The sequence below is a fragment of the Ixodes scapularis genome, unplaced genomic scaffold, assembly GCF_016920785.2.
Source record: "Ixodes scapularis isolate PalLabHiFi unplaced genomic scaffold, ASM1692078v2 PGA_scaffold2__306_contigs__length_199485367, whole genome shotgun sequence".
Lineage (NCBI taxonomy): Eukaryota > Metazoa > Arthropoda > Arachnida > Ixodida > Ixodidae > Ixodes > Ixodes scapularis.
Window position 1 is genome coordinate 188,364,105 of NW_024609857.1, and position 19,010 is coordinate 188,383,114.

The 19,010-nt window shown below is 43.3% G+C and overlaps 1 protein-coding gene across 1 annotated transcript in view; it reads right to left on the reverse strand.

The window, feature by feature from the left end:
- LOC8042348 (glutamate receptor ionotropic, kainate 2) overlaps positions 1-19,010 on the reverse strand; it is a 132,004-nt gene that overhangs the window by 83,320 nt on the left and 29,674 nt on the right. The window contains exon 2 of the mRNA XM_029986051.3: positions 3,891-4,040. Coding sequence (XP_029841911.2) covers positions 3,891-4,040 — 150 coding nt within the window. The remainder of the gene's footprint in view (positions 1-3,890; positions 4,041-19,010) is intronic.

The following is a 19,010-nucleotide window of genomic DNA, read 5'->3' on the forward strand; positions in this document are numbered from 1 at the left end:
TTTTTTTGTTCTACTGCTTTCTTGTTCTTTTTGGTGTATGCACCACCGTCACTCTAGTCGGAACTACAGTGGCAGTAGCTTGTTGTATAAGGGACGAATTTAGATTTTACGTAAATATATGTATAGTTACTTGATTTCTGAAAAGATCTCACATGTTCACATTCTCACTCTAAAAATGTACCTGTGTTCAGAGACAATAATGATTTTTTTATGGAGTCTTTATAAAAAAAAACAAAAAAACTTATCAATCGGTATACCTTGAGACACTGTACCGGACATTGTTGGTTATAAAGTTCCATGTGTTCCGTATTTAAAAAGAAGCCACAGAAAAAAAAAGTTCTCCAGCAAGTTTTTTGTTTTTGTTTTTTTAAGTTGAATATGATTGAAAAATTACAATATCACAAAATCAGTTTTTGTCGGCACTTATATGTTTTTTTTTTAACCATTAGTGTCATTCAGATAAGACCAGCAGGTTAGGGAATCCCATGCTCACGTCCTGTTTTCTTTAACATAAAAAACAGTAAACGGCAACTTTTGTTCGACATTAAAGAATAGCCTAAAAATAGTTAAATCGGTAGGGAAGCGTTGGCCCGGAAGAGGCACCACCGATTTAGAAGTAAGATTAACCCGAATAACAAGAAAACCTAGCTAGTTCGTATATTTAGTTTATTAACGTTTTCATTTGTCGGGAAATGACTGCTTGGTCAACCTTTGTCTGTAATCGTCTCAACACAAATCTTATTCTGAGCATTTATTAAATAATCCAACTATATGTTCTTCGAACAACATCCGTACGCTACGTGCCGAAGTGAGTAAGCCAAGTCGCCGCCAAAGTCCCCCTTGCGGTCGCAATAAGATGTCAATGTCCAGCATTGTACGTAATTTTTGTTACGTAATATTTGAAAGCAACACTTGTGTTGTTTTTATTCGGGAAAGAGAATAGTTGCGATAAATACTTAAAGGCAAATGGGTGTCTGTAAGCAAATGGAGAACCATTTTCTTACCAATGCCTCGAACAACTTCTCCTGGCGCTTCAAATAACGTCATTTTACGTTCAAATATTTTAGAGTCCGATTCCAATGACTGTTGTGACATTCGTGATGTACAGTCACCACAAAATGAAACCCGAACGCCGGAACGCGTGGCCGTTGATACAAGCTGCTCCACCTGGAGGGCCCCTGAGAACTAATAAAAATGCGCCGGGGTGCGAGGGTGTGCGTCCTACTAATACCGAGTTCGTTTCACGGCAATCGTGCCCACGCGTGCCCACTCGCAGCAAAGAGCGGGTTCGTTTCGGCCAGCACTCCATGAGTGGTGGCACTCTCCGATTTCGTTTCATCGCTGACACCCCACGCGTGCATGCACTCGCTGCACCGAGAAAATCGTGAGCGCGCCAAAATGCAATGCCGTCGTGCCTCGCTCCGGCGAGGCATGCGAGGAGCGGGAGCAGACGACGAGGGTTCGTCTGCTGTGATGTGTCGTGAAACCGACAGGAAAAAAAAGTAGATTTTCTAAAACAAATCACGTTCCGCGGGCAACGGAATCAAACGCGAGCTTCAATTGTGAGCGTCTGCTATTTCATGAAGGAAGAAATTGACAAACGGTGCTTTATTTGGAGTTTTTAAGTCGCTCTGTTGCCGTACAAACGCTGAAATATACAAGCGTGTTAAGAAATGCTCAGAACAAACGCATCAGCGGCCCCCGAGATGTGGATCACCGTCCGTGTGCGGGCGAAAAATTGAACATTTGTCGACAAAACTCCTCCAGCAGAAACCTCTGACCGCCCAATTAGCATCAGAGAAAGCTAAACATAGTGACTTTACCCGAGGCTTGGGCAACATCATCATGGTAAACATTTACCTACGACAGCTAACTTCCCCGTCGTATTTTGTTCGAGAAAGCTCTCGTTCTCGACGCCCTCAACAAGACTAATATCTGATCCACCTGTAATGACGATCGAAATTGAAAGTCCCACGAAAGGTTTTGCTGGATATTCCAACAGACTAATTTTAAGCCGTACTCTTTCAGTGATTCACGCATAATACCAAGCTCGAACGGATTACGCTTCTGCTCGGACAGCATCATCAGTTTTCTTCAGTGTAAACGATTATAAGAATTGAAAGAACGGAACCAGCTGCTTTGTAGACAGCTGGTTGCGGAAATTTACGCCGTCTGTAACTATCTCTACGACAGCCGAGTGGCTTGAAGTCATCGCAACTGTAAACTACAGGTTGCAGCGACAAACGGTTTTAGATAAACGTTGGTAGCGACTGCACTCTCGCATTCCCTTCGATCACTCCGATCAGAAAGGCGCTAGTTTCGGTTTGAGGTCGGTACCTTTTCTACAACATAGATGGCGGCAGAATCAGTCTTCTGCACTCGGTGCATTTGGCGAGTTCATTTGAGTCCAGTTCTCCGTGCAACACTCAGCGAGTGCGATGCATTCTGGGAGAGAACTCTAACGGTGCCGGTGCGTGTGAAACGAACTCGATATAAGATGAGCTCGACCTTCGCGCGGCGCGTCTGGAACTTCCGTTTTTCGCCGGTGGCGCGCTGTAAGCGCCGTCACATCCGATACATCTTAAAGCACTCTCACTCGCTTTGTGTATCGAATTCCCAGCGATATCTCTTCGGCGCTGTCGTTCATTATCGCTTTGTGTACCGCAAGGGTGAAATGAAAGTTGAAATATTTCGTGCACAGAAGACCGTAGCGCTTGATGACGTGTCACCGGAACCACGCTGGGGCTCCAGTGAACAACGTGCCACGCGCGGTTTCTGAGAAATAGTGAAACGTCATAAACGCGAAATAAAATTTGCTTATTCTCACGACCATACTCTCTATGACAAAAAGATGTTGCAGCAGACCGACGCGGATGCCTCGGTTTTTATGAGCAATGCCCATGTTTTTGTGTGCGGTTATCAGTCGAATCTTAAAAAGCGAGGAATTGCTTGCTGACGCTCTCTTTGGTAACCACCGATATTCCAGGTGTGTCAGTTCCGGAGCGGAATAAATTCATCACCCTGTCTGAGCAGGGCCTATGCAAAGAGCTATAGCCAGGTTGAGCGGCCGCCCATTGTCGACCGGGGGGCAGTGCCGCGACAGAAATACACCCCGACTGACGGCGTGTACAACGCGCCACCGGCGAAACACGGAAGTCCCAGGCGCCCAGGCGCCCCGCGCGAGGATTGAGGACGTCCTTGTAGGACCCGCACCCTCGCACCAGGTGCATTTTCATTAGTTCTCAGGGGCCCTCCATGTGGAGCAGCCTTTATCGATGGCCACGCGTTCCGGCGTTGGGGTTTCATTCAGTGCTGGCTGTACATTCTAATTTGTGCTGCAAAGGTATTGACGAAAGGATTTAATTAATTTATCCTTTTTGTGCGAAGAACACGACTTCCTATCCTCGTAGCGCCCCTTGTCAGACGCCAAGATGTTCAGTGGTGCTTCAAGGAACGTCCAATATCAAATATAGCTAAATGTGTATGTAACGTTGAGATTTTCGATTTACGGGTCAACCCTTATCTATTCTACAATGTAATCTCACGCATATTTCCAAATACTCATATCTAATTATGTGCGACAGTAAATATTTGTTTCATGATATAAACTGTTTGCTTAATTCCCGAATACTATAAAAATTAATATTTCAGAAAGTCGTGAGAACGTTTCTCTTGTACAATAAATAAGTAGTGAATGGTGAACAAGTTAGGACAGTTTTTTTGTTTTTTTTTTGCAGAAAAATTAAAAAGGAACTAAAGGAAGCTTCAGAGGTTGTCAGTTCCCTCAAAGCGCTTGACCTCGATTTTTGGCGTATTCTTATCATTCTTTTCCCTTTCCTAAGAAGTTCCTTTTCAAAACTGTCACGAAAAAACTAGGAATTGGCTTTCACCATCTCTGACAGCTTCGTAGCTGTCGTCCTCGGGCAGGATGTCGACGACCGGTAAGATGTCCGGCTCTAGGTTGACACTCGAATCCCCGTTGACGATGTCGATGGCCGCTTGGAAAACCACCTGGTAGAGCTTCGATTCGAAGAGTCCTCCTGAAGTGCAAGAAATGGGCGACCTCTGTTACAAACAGGGTTACAGTTTTGTAGAATTAAGATAAATGCCTCGCTGTGACATTGAATACGTTGAAACGAAGGCAAAACAGCACGAGTACACAGTTTCTACCCTACTACGTAGCCTGCATTTTTTCGCACCGGTGGTGAGGGAGTGTTAGCGCATTGTTTACCCGTGCACACGCTCCTCGTGCCGCAGCGCCATTGAACAGCTGCGCCTGAGTACCTTTGCTGATATTCCTATCTTTATAATTGCTACGGTGCGAGCGCGAAAATTGGCTGGGACTTTTCAGAATATCAAGGGTTGATAAAGGAAAGGACCGAGCCGGAGGGGTTCGAACCCGTTTTCCCCGCGTGGTAGCCGCGTGTGTTGCCAACTCCGCCACGCACTCGTAGATATTAAGTAAGCTGACCGATACTGTACTTACTGCAGAAGCAGCATGCGTAAAAAAAATTTGGCTCACACATTTAGGACTGCTGACGTGTAGAGACGCGAAAACATTCCTACAAGCAGCGCGCAACGACTTCCTTTTTCACACGGCTCTCCGGCGGTGACGTCACGCTCCCCCACTGCGCAGGCGCGGCACCCCCGCCGGCTCCACGGCTTTCGTGACGATGCATTTGCGTTGCTGTGCTTTTCTTCGTGTTTTGTTTCCGAGGCGCGTCCACTTTGACCTTGAGCAACCCGCCAGCTTCTGTGACGAAGCTTCTGATTTGCCGTGCTTTTGGCCAATGTGAATTGAGGTGCCATTTAGCTCAGCCAATGGGAATTGAGGTGCCGTTTTTCGCTGCTGCAGACAACGGCTACAGAAAACGAAGGCTTCGCTCCAAGGGACATGATAAAAGAGAAAGCGCACAAAAAGCAAGGACGAAAAAAAGAGGACGCGTACGACAGACAAGCGCTTTCTATTTTATCTCGTGTCCTCTCTATTTCGTCTTTTTTTTTTCGCGCTTTCTATTTTATCATGAACTGCTACCAAATAGCCCAACTTTCAACCATGCTGCAATCTATGGGACAATTACTGATTTAGCATTTTAGAAACGGTACATGACATATCGAAACTTCAATCTGTGCGCTCCATGAATTCAAACACTATTATTTTTGCTACAAAAACTATTCATGATAAGAAATTTAGATTTTATTTTCAACGACATAAATAAAAGATTTCTCGGCTATTTCATCTCGTTCGACCTATCCTCAGTGTGGAGCTGAAGCGAAGGTAAATCCCATCTCATATTCAAATTAAGATTGCAGACGGAGCATTCTCGAACGGCTCGTCCAAACGCGCTCAGAGTCCATCCTATTATCGAAGGTCGTATGCCAACCCAAGAACGCTCCATCTCTTCTCGGACACGGGGTATGGAAACTGCATTATAGCGTAATCAGGAGGACCGAATGGTATACAGGACGATGTGGCGTCAGATGCTTGATCTACCTCACGCTAACAACAGCATGTAAACAGAAAAAAACAACGCATTTTTTGGATCATTATATATGGCAGGTCTAACCGATATTATACTCAACGCTATATGCAATGGCACAAAAAAAAACAAAAAAAACTGATGCTATCGATCCCAAGTAAGCTCACGAACTAACCTCGCCACAGTTTGCTGTGCAATGTCGAATGTGTTTACGCAAAATAAATCACTCTGCGGGTGTGTTTTGTGTTTGTTTTATCCGGTGATGGACGAAATATATCGGATGATAACAGGTTTCGAAGGGACTTGCGTATCTTTTTATGCTGTATGTGATGAGACGACACGATGGGCCGGCTGCAAAAAAATATTGAAACTCTCCCGAGCCTATATCTGTAGAAGTGCTATGGTTTCTTTATATTGTGAGCTTCGGCGTTTTGTTTCCTCTTTCTTTCGAGAGGACTGTCATTTTAATGTAGTTTGGTGTTGGATTAATTTAGTTGTTTCGCTTAAAGTGCGCTGTGAACTTCTATAAATTCCATTTTTTTATTAAGTTAATACGTCTTTCAATATTCAGGTATTGACTTCTTCAAGCGCAATGCATCACTAGGCTGTAAGATATAGATCGTCGACCGATAATCAGTTGGAACACTACAGAAAAATGCACTGTATATGCAGATACGACTAGAAATTATCAGAATTTGCGCAATGTAAAATTAGTCAGCAAATGTATGTTTACAATACGTTAGTGTAAACTTAAAATTATGTGCGCGATAAAAACAGTCGTGTACTAAGGCTTTGCAATAATTAAAAACGCTTATTTTTACGATCCTCTTTTTCTTGTGAAGCAAACGCTGCACTATCAGACAAAGCATTCTTGACAGTTTCAAGCGGTGCGAAAAACAAAATAGTTTAATATTAATCAGGACGGCCATAGTCGAAGCCTTGGTTATATTTTCCGCATTAAAATAAGGAGATTGCATAAAAAAACTTTTTTTTTATTCTGCTGGAACAGCTGTCATTGACGACGGACTTTCTTATGAATATTTTTTCTCAAAGTACGTCATATTTTGAATTTACTATCATTCTTGAGAAGGTATAGAGGTAAATAAAAGATCGGTTTGGAACAGTTCCCCCCCCCCCCCCCCTTCCTCGCCTTTCGCCCTCGTTCAACACTCCAGGAGCATACGCGACGGAGAGTATCTCTATTAAAAGGATCGGTCAAGGCGGAATCGACTTGAAAGAAAGTTACTGACTTTTCGCGTAACGTTCACGCCCACCCAAGCGAGGCATACAGTTGCGCCCTGCAAACTTCCGAGAATATCGATACACACACTCCTCCATAAAATCCCTCCATCACAGGGTTTCCAACCGTATCCGACTTGCCCGCAAGGCAAAGGGCGTAGGAGGCCATTTAGCGGGAACGAATCGATGCAGGGTGGAAAGGGTAGTCCCTCTTTGTATCTCTCGTCTTCCCCCCTTTTCATCATCTCTTTCACCCTCCCCCCCCCTCCCCCCCAACTTTCTATCGGAGCACGCCGCAGTAGCAAATTATTCCCTCGAGACGCAGGGAGGGAGTAGGGTCAAAAGGAAAATCGCGCTCCCCGAACTGCGTGCCGATAGTTCGGATGGGCCGGCTGCCAAAGAATCTTGCCACTCTCGACTCGTGTGCTGCCCTCGGAGAGCTAGACCTTGTACTTCCGGTGCTGGAAGTCGTCTCCGACTGGTGGTAGGTTTGCTCGCGTCTTCAAAAGTGGTTTCTCGGTTTCCGCCCGATAACGTCGCACGAGTGTCACATGCTCTCACCGGCTGCGACCCCATGGCGGTGTCACGGCAGCGGTGATGTTGTGGATGTGGAAGACGCCTGTTTTCTGCTGTGTGTCGCTCTCCAGTTTCACGTCGGTCCGCGGAAGGTTGGGTGGCCGGGAGTTGGTACAGCGAGACGAAAGTGACACTTGCGTTATCTCGCGCTATTTTTCCCAAAACTTCTACGTCCAACGGCCGGAACCACGACATCCGACAGCAAAACAATCTTGTTATTTTTTGTTTGTTTTTTTATCACATCATTGGTTGACACTTTCAATGCATGGGCGTACCAGGAGGCTCGTCTCACCGGTTGTTGACGCGTTTCAGGCACCGTAGTTGTACGAGGCGTAAAAGTTGTTATGCTCGTAACCAGAAGTGAAATAAAATTGCTTAGGATCGTGCGAAACCCACGCGAATAGAGAATTGATCTACGTGGGAGTCACCTGGTTACGTCAGCTGTCCAACTGACATCAAGTCTCGTGACGTCACTGGGTCCGTGACTCGGCGACGTCCATGGAATAAAGGTAAGATGTCTAGCGTGACGTTGCGCCTCTTTTCAGAATCACCCTCGAGACGTGACCAAGAATGAAGATCAATCCTCATAAGATCCATGAATTTGCACTGGTAATTGCTCGTCAATAAAACAATACGCTTTTGTCACTATCATGTTATAAAAAAAAACACATTTGCCTTCAAGAAAAATTAGGAAACACAAAGACATATTTTTCATGCACTAGGTACCCTGTACATCGTGCATGCCTGTCAGTCTATTAGAACATCGCCGTCTCCAGGTACAGGCGAAGTAAATACCATACAGTGCTGAGCTCTGCCTGATAGCTGTATCTTATCTGTTTTACAGATCACCCGCTAAGACTGAGCTGTAAAGAACGATGCAAGAAATTGGCGAGTTTTTAAGGCGACACAAAACAGTCCCCCTAGAACACTCTTCTTTTTACCTTTGTACAGGCAGGTGAAATAAAACACGTCGAAGTATTTTTTATAGGAGAAAACGAATTTACTAAGTATATTGTCAAACCAATTTAACTCCAGAAGGTCAACATAACAATCTGAAACTAAAAAAAAATAAAAAAAAGAACAAGAGGCTACGCCACGATGATGGCAGAACGTTCTGGCTAGCATTATCGTCATTATAAACGGGAGCGACTCAAAGCTTAAAAAGAGCTTTGCTCGCTCCGTGGCGAAAATAAAGTCAACCCGCGAGAAACACTCGTAGCGCGGCGTTTTTGAAGCTTGACCTATACCTCATTAATTTACCCAGTATTCGTTTTATCTTGACAATCGTTACTTGTTACTTTTTGCATATCACTCGCCGAGCCTGTTCGAGTCTAATTATATTACGCACTATTGAAGAGCCCGTAAGATACCAATCCTGGGTGTCCTTGTGTTTGGAAAAAATAAAAACGCTGACAAATTGTAATGAATTACCTTATGATCCAGACACCCATTGCTGCATTATTGGAGTATATTTGGCCAAAAATTATCCAGCATGAGATATAGTATAAATACAAAATATTGAATTTATTTCAAATGCATACGTTTACGACGTGCGTAAATGCACGTCGCTAAAGCTAAAGCGAGGTGCGTGAATGCAAACAAAAATATTCGAATAAAATTACGTTCAATTAATCTGTTTTTTTTTTAGAACCTCTAATACTTCGCATAATAAGTGCTCGATCATTAAGTGGCATAGGTAGCTATGATGTAGTCAGGTTACACAAATATTAGCAGAGACGACAGAATAGATTTGTCGAAGTACATGTCGCAATAGCCGCATGTTACCTTTTATATTATATTTTAAAGCACCTTTCATACCATCACTGACTGTGTGAGCATGTCTCCGAAACAAGCAGAACAAACTCATTCGGGTATCACCAAAGTTTCATTATTCAAGAATTCTAAAGCAGTACTTATTCCCGTTCATTCGTAAAACACACGATACTTTCGTTTGTTGGAAAGTGAATAAGGAAAATATTTTGCCCGAAGCTGAATAGCCTCCATTCATTTAATCGCAGCCGAGTGTCTACGTTTTATTGCTTTCAGAGTATTGTTTTAGAGTTAATCTTAAACAGCTTGAGAGGTACTAGAATTTGTGCCGAACGGGGGCCACAGGGTGAATTTCGGGTATATCTATTGCTGCGCTCTAATGTGTCCCTAGAGGACCGCCGAACGCAGCGAAGCACCGAGCAGAAACAGCGGCTCACACAGTCGAACAGATTTATCGTCATCGGCGTGCTGCTTGCCGACTCGTGCCCTCCCGTGCCCACACCCCCTCTCCCTGGTCGATAATTGAATGATATTAATCGTGGCGGCGCAGCGCGCGTTTTGTTTGCTCAGGGCCTTATAGTGCCTGTGGCAGCCGGAAATTCGGCCGGATCAATTATTTCTCCGGGTTACGCCCTCTGTGTGCGTTCTCAACTTGTGGGCCTTAATATGTCGACCATGATAAATGGCGATTTATCCTGGTCCAATATTTGTTTTGCCTGTTTAGAGTTTGATCCGCATCGGTAAAGTTAGCCAGCATCTAGACTTACCTGATTTAAATTAGAAGAGAGAGCAGAGAGGGGGGAGGGGGAAAGAGAGAAATGCAGGAGTTTGCGGCTAATCCCCTTTCTCGCTGACATAATGTCGGGCCAAAGCTGGGGCAACCCGCATTAAATATATTAATTATCGTGAGAACAAATTTACTCGTTTTTAGCCTATATTTTAGCAGAGCGACAAAAATGTACGTGACCGGAAGTCAAGGGTGTTTCGTTCAAATGCCCAGCTTCCACATGCGCTCAATGCCTTCCTTTGTGACAATGTTACAGTATCAACTCTCCCTTCCTCTCCCCCCCCCCCCCCCCCGCCTTTTCCCTCACCTCTTCTCCCAAAAAAAAACAATGTCCGATTTCCGTCGTTCGTACTGCCAAGGTTTTGGACATGGTTGTTTGAGTATTTCTTTTGCAAAATGTTATGAAATTTTATAACTAAAAAAGCTGAAGCACGTGATTTAAATCTTTCTAATGTTTGCAAATTTAGGGAACTTTTGTGATACACATCGTGCTTCTGATTGATCTACATGTTCATATTACTTATTAGAGAACAAACGTTATTTAAACCTTACTAGTCGTAAACGCTACCCACGTAAAAAATAGGCCCCTCTGACTCTGACTTCTACTTTACCAATCGTTTTTAGAGAAAAATGTTGGCTTGATTTGGTGAAACAATATGTATTTTCTAAGTAACGAAATATTCGAACATTTCCTGTTTGAGTAAGCGTTATGATACCGGTGAAAATTAAAGTGCGCCTTTTTCAGTCCATGATCTCAGAGTTTTGTAAATTTATTTCTTTTTGAAGTTTTTGGTAAGGACGCAAAAATGGTATCGCATCCTAAAACACACGTTGTGCTTGCTCTTGGTTTTGTCTCTTCAAATATGTTGCGCCTTGTGTTTGTTTGGTTTCTTCTCATCCTTGTGTGTATTTTTTGCGTGTTTTCTGGTACACGATAAACCAACTCCCACATACCATCACACTGCTAAGTCTGCCTCTCTTTAGAGCACTTGGGTAGCAAGTTCCTGTGATCAACAAAGGTACATCTGTGAATAGCAGAGACAGAACAACGTATTTACCTAAATCTTAAGTGACGGTGACAGCGCAGGAAAAATCAATCTAACACCAGACACTCAGGAAGACAAGCACACGCGCTGATCAGCGCGTGTGCTTGTCTTCCTGAGTGTCTGGTGTGAGATTGATTTTTCCTGCGCTGTCACCGTCAAGTATGGTTCACCAACTCGTCTAAGCTTCCATCCTATCAAGATCTTAAGTGTTCAATCTGACTCCAAAACTGTCCTTTTGCATACGACATCATGCTCAGTGTTATTTGAGCAGTATACCTGATTTAGGGCCTTGCTGGTCACAACTACACATAATGGCAGCTATCCGTCCCTTTCCTCTGGGTCATTCCGTGGCCTTTTAATTTATACCAGTATTATTTCAGTAATAGCTGGGTTTAAACTTAGAGAATATAGGCATCTTGCACTAGCAAGGCAGCCCCCCCCCCCCCCCCCCCCCCCCCCCCACTGCTATTCTTTACGTTCCAAAGAAACTCATACTCGAGATTTCGACTCTGCTGGCATTGTAAAATGATCTCCACGCGGCGTTGCCACCTGTTTCATCGAATTGCGCACTGAGAGGATTTGAGTAATGCGGTGTTGGTTGCATGCCAGCTGGCATCATATGCCAAAAGTTTTTTCATTTTAAGGTGGTGGGTAAGTTGTCTTATTACGATGCAAATTTATGACCCTAAATTTTAGGACTTGATTCCTATGTAGAAATATGCAATACCTTTTCCCAACTCGACTGAATTATAATACATGTAATCGAATTTATAGGGGTTTATTAAAAATATAACTTATTTGGTAGCTTTCGTTGGCGTCCTATATATGTTTCGAACTGCCTCATATGTACGTTCAACCTACCTACACTAGGGCTTATCATATCTGGTGCCAGCAGAGAGGTCTGTAAAAAACGTTTTCCTAAGTAATAGACGTTGACGTCTGTAAGAAACTGTAGTATATATGAATCAGCACTAAAAAAGCAGATATAAGTATAGGTCGCATGACTAACATTACAATGAAAGGGACGCTTGGCAAACCAAGCTAGACAAATTTGATTCAGTCAAACTGTTCAACAGTTTGTCTGAAAAGAATTGTTTTCCATTTTTGTCTTTCACATTTTTGTCCCCCGTCTTGTGTTCAATATTGACCAAATGTAACCTGCTCGCTGCTCTGTTACTCTTTGTTCAATCATGGAAATATTTTATATACTCGCGCGGTGTTGTCAGTCAGACTTGTCTAGATTTCTGTGCTCCTTACGAAAGGCTCTTTTATAATGCAAAGTTTGTAATATCTGTCACTCGAAATTCCCACGAGGTTAGGGCGCTTTGAATAATACACGCGTGCATACTTCCTGAAGAGCAATTGGAGAAGCAGCCGCTGCAGTGCACACAAGAAACTCAACAAAATATAAAGCCAAAAATATATTTAAAAAAATAAAACGAATCACGCAATGCGATACTAAGCTTGACGCGAACATGTGGCACGTAGGTTCCGTTTCATATCGTAGACGCTTTATTTACGTTTATGCGCGCTTTCGGTCACTACATTTGCTAAGCGTTCTTTCTACCCTGTCTCAAAATAATTCCAGTGCTCACAAAGGCACGGGCCCGAGCACGCAGCAGCCCAAAGTGCCTTATGTGTGCGACTTCTCGTGTAAACTGATGCGTTTTCTAAGTTTTACTCGCGCGTCTATGCTTCTGTCTGCACCGTGGCTATTCCTGCCATGGAGCACACGGCTTGGACCGGATATGCCTAACCCAATTTATGTAAATCACATATTTCGGCTTTGCATGCTACGAGATTGACAGCATGACATCGGCAGAGAAAGTTGTTTGTCGGTAAAAGTCGGAAATGTTACGACATTTCGGCAACGGTTGGGTGCTGGCGTGATCGTTGGTGGTGCGTGTTGTGAAAGTGCCGTGACAAAAGCTCGTCTTTCTCGGTTGCGGTCAGCGATGTTGTGACCAGACTTGCACGTAATCCGTTACAAGTGACGAAATTACTTGTAATCTCTTACATTTATCGGTAATTTAGTAACGGAATAATTACATATGTTCTAGAGTAATTTTAAAGTAACTACCTCACATTTTTCATGTAACGGATTCCTTGTAATCCGTTACAACTTGTTTTCAGGATCAACCCTCCCCTCTAAAGAAAGGGTTGTTTCTATTTTGGTAAAGTCGAGCGCAGTGACACTGTCACGCAACTTGACCAGCGCAAAGGGAGGCTTGGCACTCTTCGGTTCACTTAAAGCCTTTTTTAGCAACACCAAGCCACTAAATCTATATTTTTAGGCCCTAACAACAATGTCAAAAAATCTAAAGAAGCATTTCTCCACGAAAAAAAAGGGAGGGAGGGCAAGTTATATACGAAAAAATAGTCAGAGTGCAGGCGAGCTGGTGTAAGTTGAACATGATTGTAAACCTGAGACTGGGGCGAAAACGAGAACACAACAGAAGGTAGTAAAAGAGGAGGAAACGTCTCAAACTCAGCTGCAAAGTTTATTTCGAACACGCTTAGTCTACCCCATCTCCAACGCCGTCTCTGCAAAAAAAAAATAAATACACACATGACAAGGGGACAATGACACTTGGGTAAACCTTCTCTTATCTCCTTTGACCTCGGCTGTGGGACACTCACACAAAGTGTCACATTCTAGCATAACCACCGCCACCCGGCGAACGTAGGTGAAATCACTACAGAACACAAAGAAACGGTTTGACCTTCAAAGGTGCGTTTCCTCTAACAAATCACTCAGTTTAAAGAAACAATACTATACACTGCTAACAGCCGGAACTGCGGCCATCTCCAAAAATGAGAACGACATTGCCCTCCTACCAGGCACCACAAATAGATAACACTGCGACTTTCTCGAACAAGTCCAATGATACACATATAAACAACACTAGTACTACAAAAACAAAAAAACTTTACAAGCGTAGAAATTGTTTACATTCTTTCCCAAACTGCAATGACGCCTGACTTTTGCAGTTGCCAGACGTTTTTATACCAGTCGTTTCTTGGACTACACGTTTCATATCATTGCGTTCTTTGTGAATTACTTCCGTTTCAGACCAGTTGGCTTTACAATTATTATACTCTACAAGGTGCCTGGCTAACTCGGAATTGGACGCGTTGTTTTTCAGATTCCGTTTGTGTTCCGTCAGCCTATCATATAGACATCTCGACGTCTGACCTACGTATTTAAATCCACACTCCAAAGGAATCTCATAAACTACAGAATTCTCGCACGGTACTGACTTCTCGCGATGTGCCTTCTGGCAAACTTTCTGTTTCGATTCAAAAGGTGTAAGCTTGCATAACTTAAAATCGGATGTGAACACTGTTTCTACGCCGAACCTTTTCGCCGACACTTTTATGTTATGGGAAATATCGTGAAAATACGGTATAGCAACTCGTCGGTTCCTCACAGTTGGTTCATTCCGCTTGTCTCTGGTTTGAATAGAAAGTTGCCGTTTTAGAAAAGTTTCCTCATACCCCGCGTCTTCCAGTCTACCCCATTGTCTTTTTAAAGCTTGAATCATGAAATGGGTACACGACCTTTTTAGCGCATTACCAATTTATGATTTCGCAACTCCCGCCTTAATAATTTTAGAGTGACAACTTTGTCTCGGAAGCACCGGTTTAGCCATCTTCTAACCATATTCCCAACATAAGCCATTTTTTACCTGAATGCACAAGTCCAAAAATTGCAACATGCTCTCCTCTGTTTTTTTCTACTGTGAAATGCAACTCCGGGGCCGTTGACCTAATAAACTTTTCAAGACACTCCGATTTTTCTTCCTCAAACGTGCAGACAAAAATATCATCTACATATCTTCTGATGAAGCCCGCGTTAGGTGACAACTCATTCATCCTGTGAAACAATACTCTATCCAAACTGTTGAGGTATATCTCGGCTAACAACGGAGTGACCGACGAGCCAATGCATACACCTTCTTTCTGGATGTATTTTCGATTATTATATTCGAGGACTGTTGACTTTAAATAGGGATCTAACACTGTAAGGAAGCTTTCCACTGTTACGCCCGATCCTGATTGAAACTTTACCAGATTCAACTCTAGCACCTCCTTCACGACATTCATCAGCCTCTTCTTTTCCAGAGAATAATACAAATCTTTTATATCCATTGAGAATACCGAACTCTTCCTCCCATGGTTGTGTTCTAAGATCTGAATAAGTTCTGTGATTCTCAGCGATAAGGATTTGTCTAAACTGACCTGACCTAACCCATGCTGGAGAAACTTAGACACAACATTTTGCCACGTTCCGTTTTCGTTTACAACCACTCTGAGAGGAATCTCCACTTTATGGTCCTTTAAGAAAAATTTTAAACATGGGTACATTTTGGATTGACTCATTATGCTTTTGACAACTTGCTCTTTATCTTCTTCCTTTAACACTGTGCATATGTCCGTTCTCATCTTTGGCGGAACTGGAAGCAGCCGTAGCGTACTATGGACTTTCGTTGCGGAAAAACTTCATCGACCCAGCGCAGTTCGGACATCTATCAACAAGTGGTTTATCTTGGAGTTCAAAGAAGAAAGTTATCAAGATCTACAGGGAAGGAGACACCAGGAGAATACAAGAACTTTACACGGCGTGCAACAGACTTTGGGACCTCCTCTTGGGAATGGACTACAGGCGTCGCAAGGAGTTCCAGCACTGGGACAGCATCAAGAAGGCGCAGTTCTACAGGATCTGGTATGTCAAACGAACGCAAGTCTTGAACTCTGTTAAGATAATGAAGAGGAGGGAGAATTGTTTGCCATTGGCATGGCGTAATGCTCAGTGTGTGTCGGGGTCGCGTTTAAATGTAGTCAACCCTTGTAACATTTCGATTTCAGAAAGAACGGAAAGTTTTTTTATCCAAGGGACCTAAATTTTGTCTCAATGTGAGGCCTTCAAGACTCGATGTATTTTCGCTGTTCAAAACGTTGCGCGCGTAGTAGGTAATGATGAAAAGACGGCTTTTGTGGATCAGACGGTGGGGCGATTAGATAAAATCATGGGAGATATATACCCAAAAGAAAAAAAGAATTTTAAGGATGTAGGCATGGTCAAGAATGAGATAGATTCACGGTCGGTAAAATTACTCAAAACAGATAAATCGGGGAGGTTTGGTATCCTCCCGATGAAAACATTTCAAAACAAAGCTGAAAATGCCATGAGTGTGTTGTTCAAGGACTGGAACGGAAAGTTGGCAAAGATGAGAAGGGACATATGCACAGTGTTAAAGGAAGAAGATAAAGAGCAAGTTGTCAAAAGCGTAATGAGTCAATCCAAAATGTACCTATGCTTAAAATTTTTCCTAAAGTGGCTGTAAACGAAAACGGAACGTGGCAAAAAAGCGTGTCTAAGTTTCTGCAGCATGGATTAGGTCAGGTCAGTTTAGACAAATCCTTATCGTTGAGAAACAAAGAAGAACTTATTCAGATCTTAGAACACAACCATGGGAGGAAGAGTTCGGTATTCTCCATGGATATAAAAGATTTGTATTATTCTCTGGAAAAGAAGAGGCTGATGAATGCCGCGAAGGTGGTGCTAGAGTTGAATCTGGTAAAGTTTCAATCAGGATCGGGCGTAACAGTGGGAAGCTTCCTTACCGTGGTAGATCTCTACTTAAAGTCAACAGTCCTCGAATATAATAATCGAAAATACATCCAGAAAGAAGGTGTATGCATTGGCTCGTCGGTCGCTCCGTTGTTAGCCGAGATATACCTCAACAGTTTTGATAGAGTATTGTTTGACTGGGGATACGGTCCATTTGTCATATGCGCACTCGTCACAGGACGATGGGTCACACGACGATTCGTCACACAGGAACATTTGTCATAGGATGACTCGTCACGCGGCCAACCGGTCCTACAATAGCGTCTTCCCCCCCAAAAATGTATAGTTCAATTTGGCTCGGCCTGACAAAGTAGGTCACCTCTTATCTTAGCATGTCTTTCGCTCCTCAAGTTAGAACAATTTGTAACAGACGTTTTAGCTTCTGGGTCCATCCCGAACGGTGAATGCGGAGGCCATATAAAAGCGACTATTTTTCTACTCAGACTGCGTTCAAAAGGATGGAGGTGATCGCAACAGAGAGAGGTGGAGCCATGCAGCTGCACGAGGGTACTCGTACACATGCAGCAGAAAGAATTCCGATACTTATTGGTTTTCTCGAAGAGCCGTATGCGAGGCAAATTAAGAACTGCTTTGGCTGCCAGTCGGATCATTGCTCGTTCAAGCCAGCAACTTACATCAACCTGCTGAAGGGTCGTAATATGATGAAAGTAAAAGCGGATGAGTATCGTACGATTAGTTTTTTTAACCATTGGTTTATGTCACAGTGGGAAGTCGTAAAACTCGTCATCAGGGAATGTGGGCAGTTGTTGAAATTTACAATTTACTATCGTTCCCTGCCTGATCAATATGTCCAGTGTCCCTCATGACGAGTCATCCTGTGACGAATGTTCCTATGTGACCAATCACCCTGTGACCAATCGTTCTGTGACGAGTGTGCATGTGACGAATCGTCCTCATCCCGTTTGACAGGATGAATGAGCTGTCACCTAACGTGGGCTTCATCAGAAGATATGTAGATGATATTTTTGTCTGCACGTTTGAGAAAGGAAAATCGGAGTATCTTGAAAAGCTTATTAGGTCAACGGCCCCCGAGTTACATTTCACAGTAGAAAAACCAGAGGAGAACATGTTGCAGTTTTTGGACTTGCGCATTCAGGTAAAAAATGGCTTATGTTGGGAATATGGTAAGAAGATGGCTAAACCGGTGCTTCCGAGACAAAGTTGTCACTCTAAAATTATTAAGGCGGGAGTTGCGAAATCATTAATTGGTAATGCGCTAAAAAAGTCATGTACCTATTTCATGAGTCAAGCTTTAAAAAGGCAATGGGGTAGACTTGAGGACGGGGTGTATGAGGAAACTTTTCTAAAACGGCAGCTTTCTACTCAAACCAGAGACAAGCGGAATGAACCAACTGTGAGGAACCGACGAGTTGCTATACCGTATTTTCACGGTATTTCCCATAATATAAAAGCGTCGGCGAAAAGTTTTGGCGTGGAAAGAGTGTTCACATCCAATTTTAAGTTATGCAAGCTTACACCTTTTGAATCGAAACAGGAAGTTTGCCAGAAGGCACATCGCGAGAAGTCGGTACCGTGAAAGAATTTTGTGGTTTATGAGATTCCTTTGGAGTGTGAATTTAAATACGTAGGTCAGACGTCGAGATGTCCAAATGATAGACTGACGGAACAGAAACGGAATGCGAAAAAAAACGCGTCCAATTCCGAGTTAGCCAGGCACCTTCTAGAGTGTAATAATTGTAAAGCCAACTGGTCTGAAACGGAAGTAATTCACAAAGAACGCAATGATATGTAACGTGTAGTCCAAGAAACAATTCGTATAAAAACGTCTGGCAACTGGATAAGTCAGGCGTCATTGCAGTTTGGGAACGAATGTAAACATTTTCTACGCTTGTAAAGTTTTTTTTTTTTTTTGTACTAGTGTTGTTTGTATGTGTATCCTTGGACTTGTTCGAGAAAGTCGCAGTGTTATGCATTTGAGGTGCGTGGTAGGAGGGCAATGTCGTTCTCACTTTTGGAGATGGCCCCAGTTCCGGCTGTTAGGAGTGTATAGTATTGTTTCTTTGGACTGAGTGATTTGTTAGAGGAAACGCACCTTTGAAGGTCAAACCCTTTCTTTGTGTTCAGTAGTGATTTCACCTACGTTCGCCGGGTGGCGGTGGTTATGTTAGATGTGACCCTTTGTGTGAGTGTCCCACAGCCGAGGTCAAGGGAGAGAAGAGAAGGTTTACCCAAGTGTCATTGTCCTCTTGTCATGTGTGTATTTTTTTTTTTTTGTAGAGATGGCGTTGGAGATGGGGTATATAAAGCATGTTCGAAACAAACTTTGCAGCTGAGTTTGAGACGTTTCCTCCTCTTTTACTACCTCCTGTTGTGTTCTCTTTTCTGCTCCAGTCTCAGGTTTACAATCATGTTCAAGTTATATTCGTTCTTTTTTAGTCCCTTTGATTGTTTCTTCGCGATCGAAGACGGGGAGAGGAGGACACCAAGTGATTGTG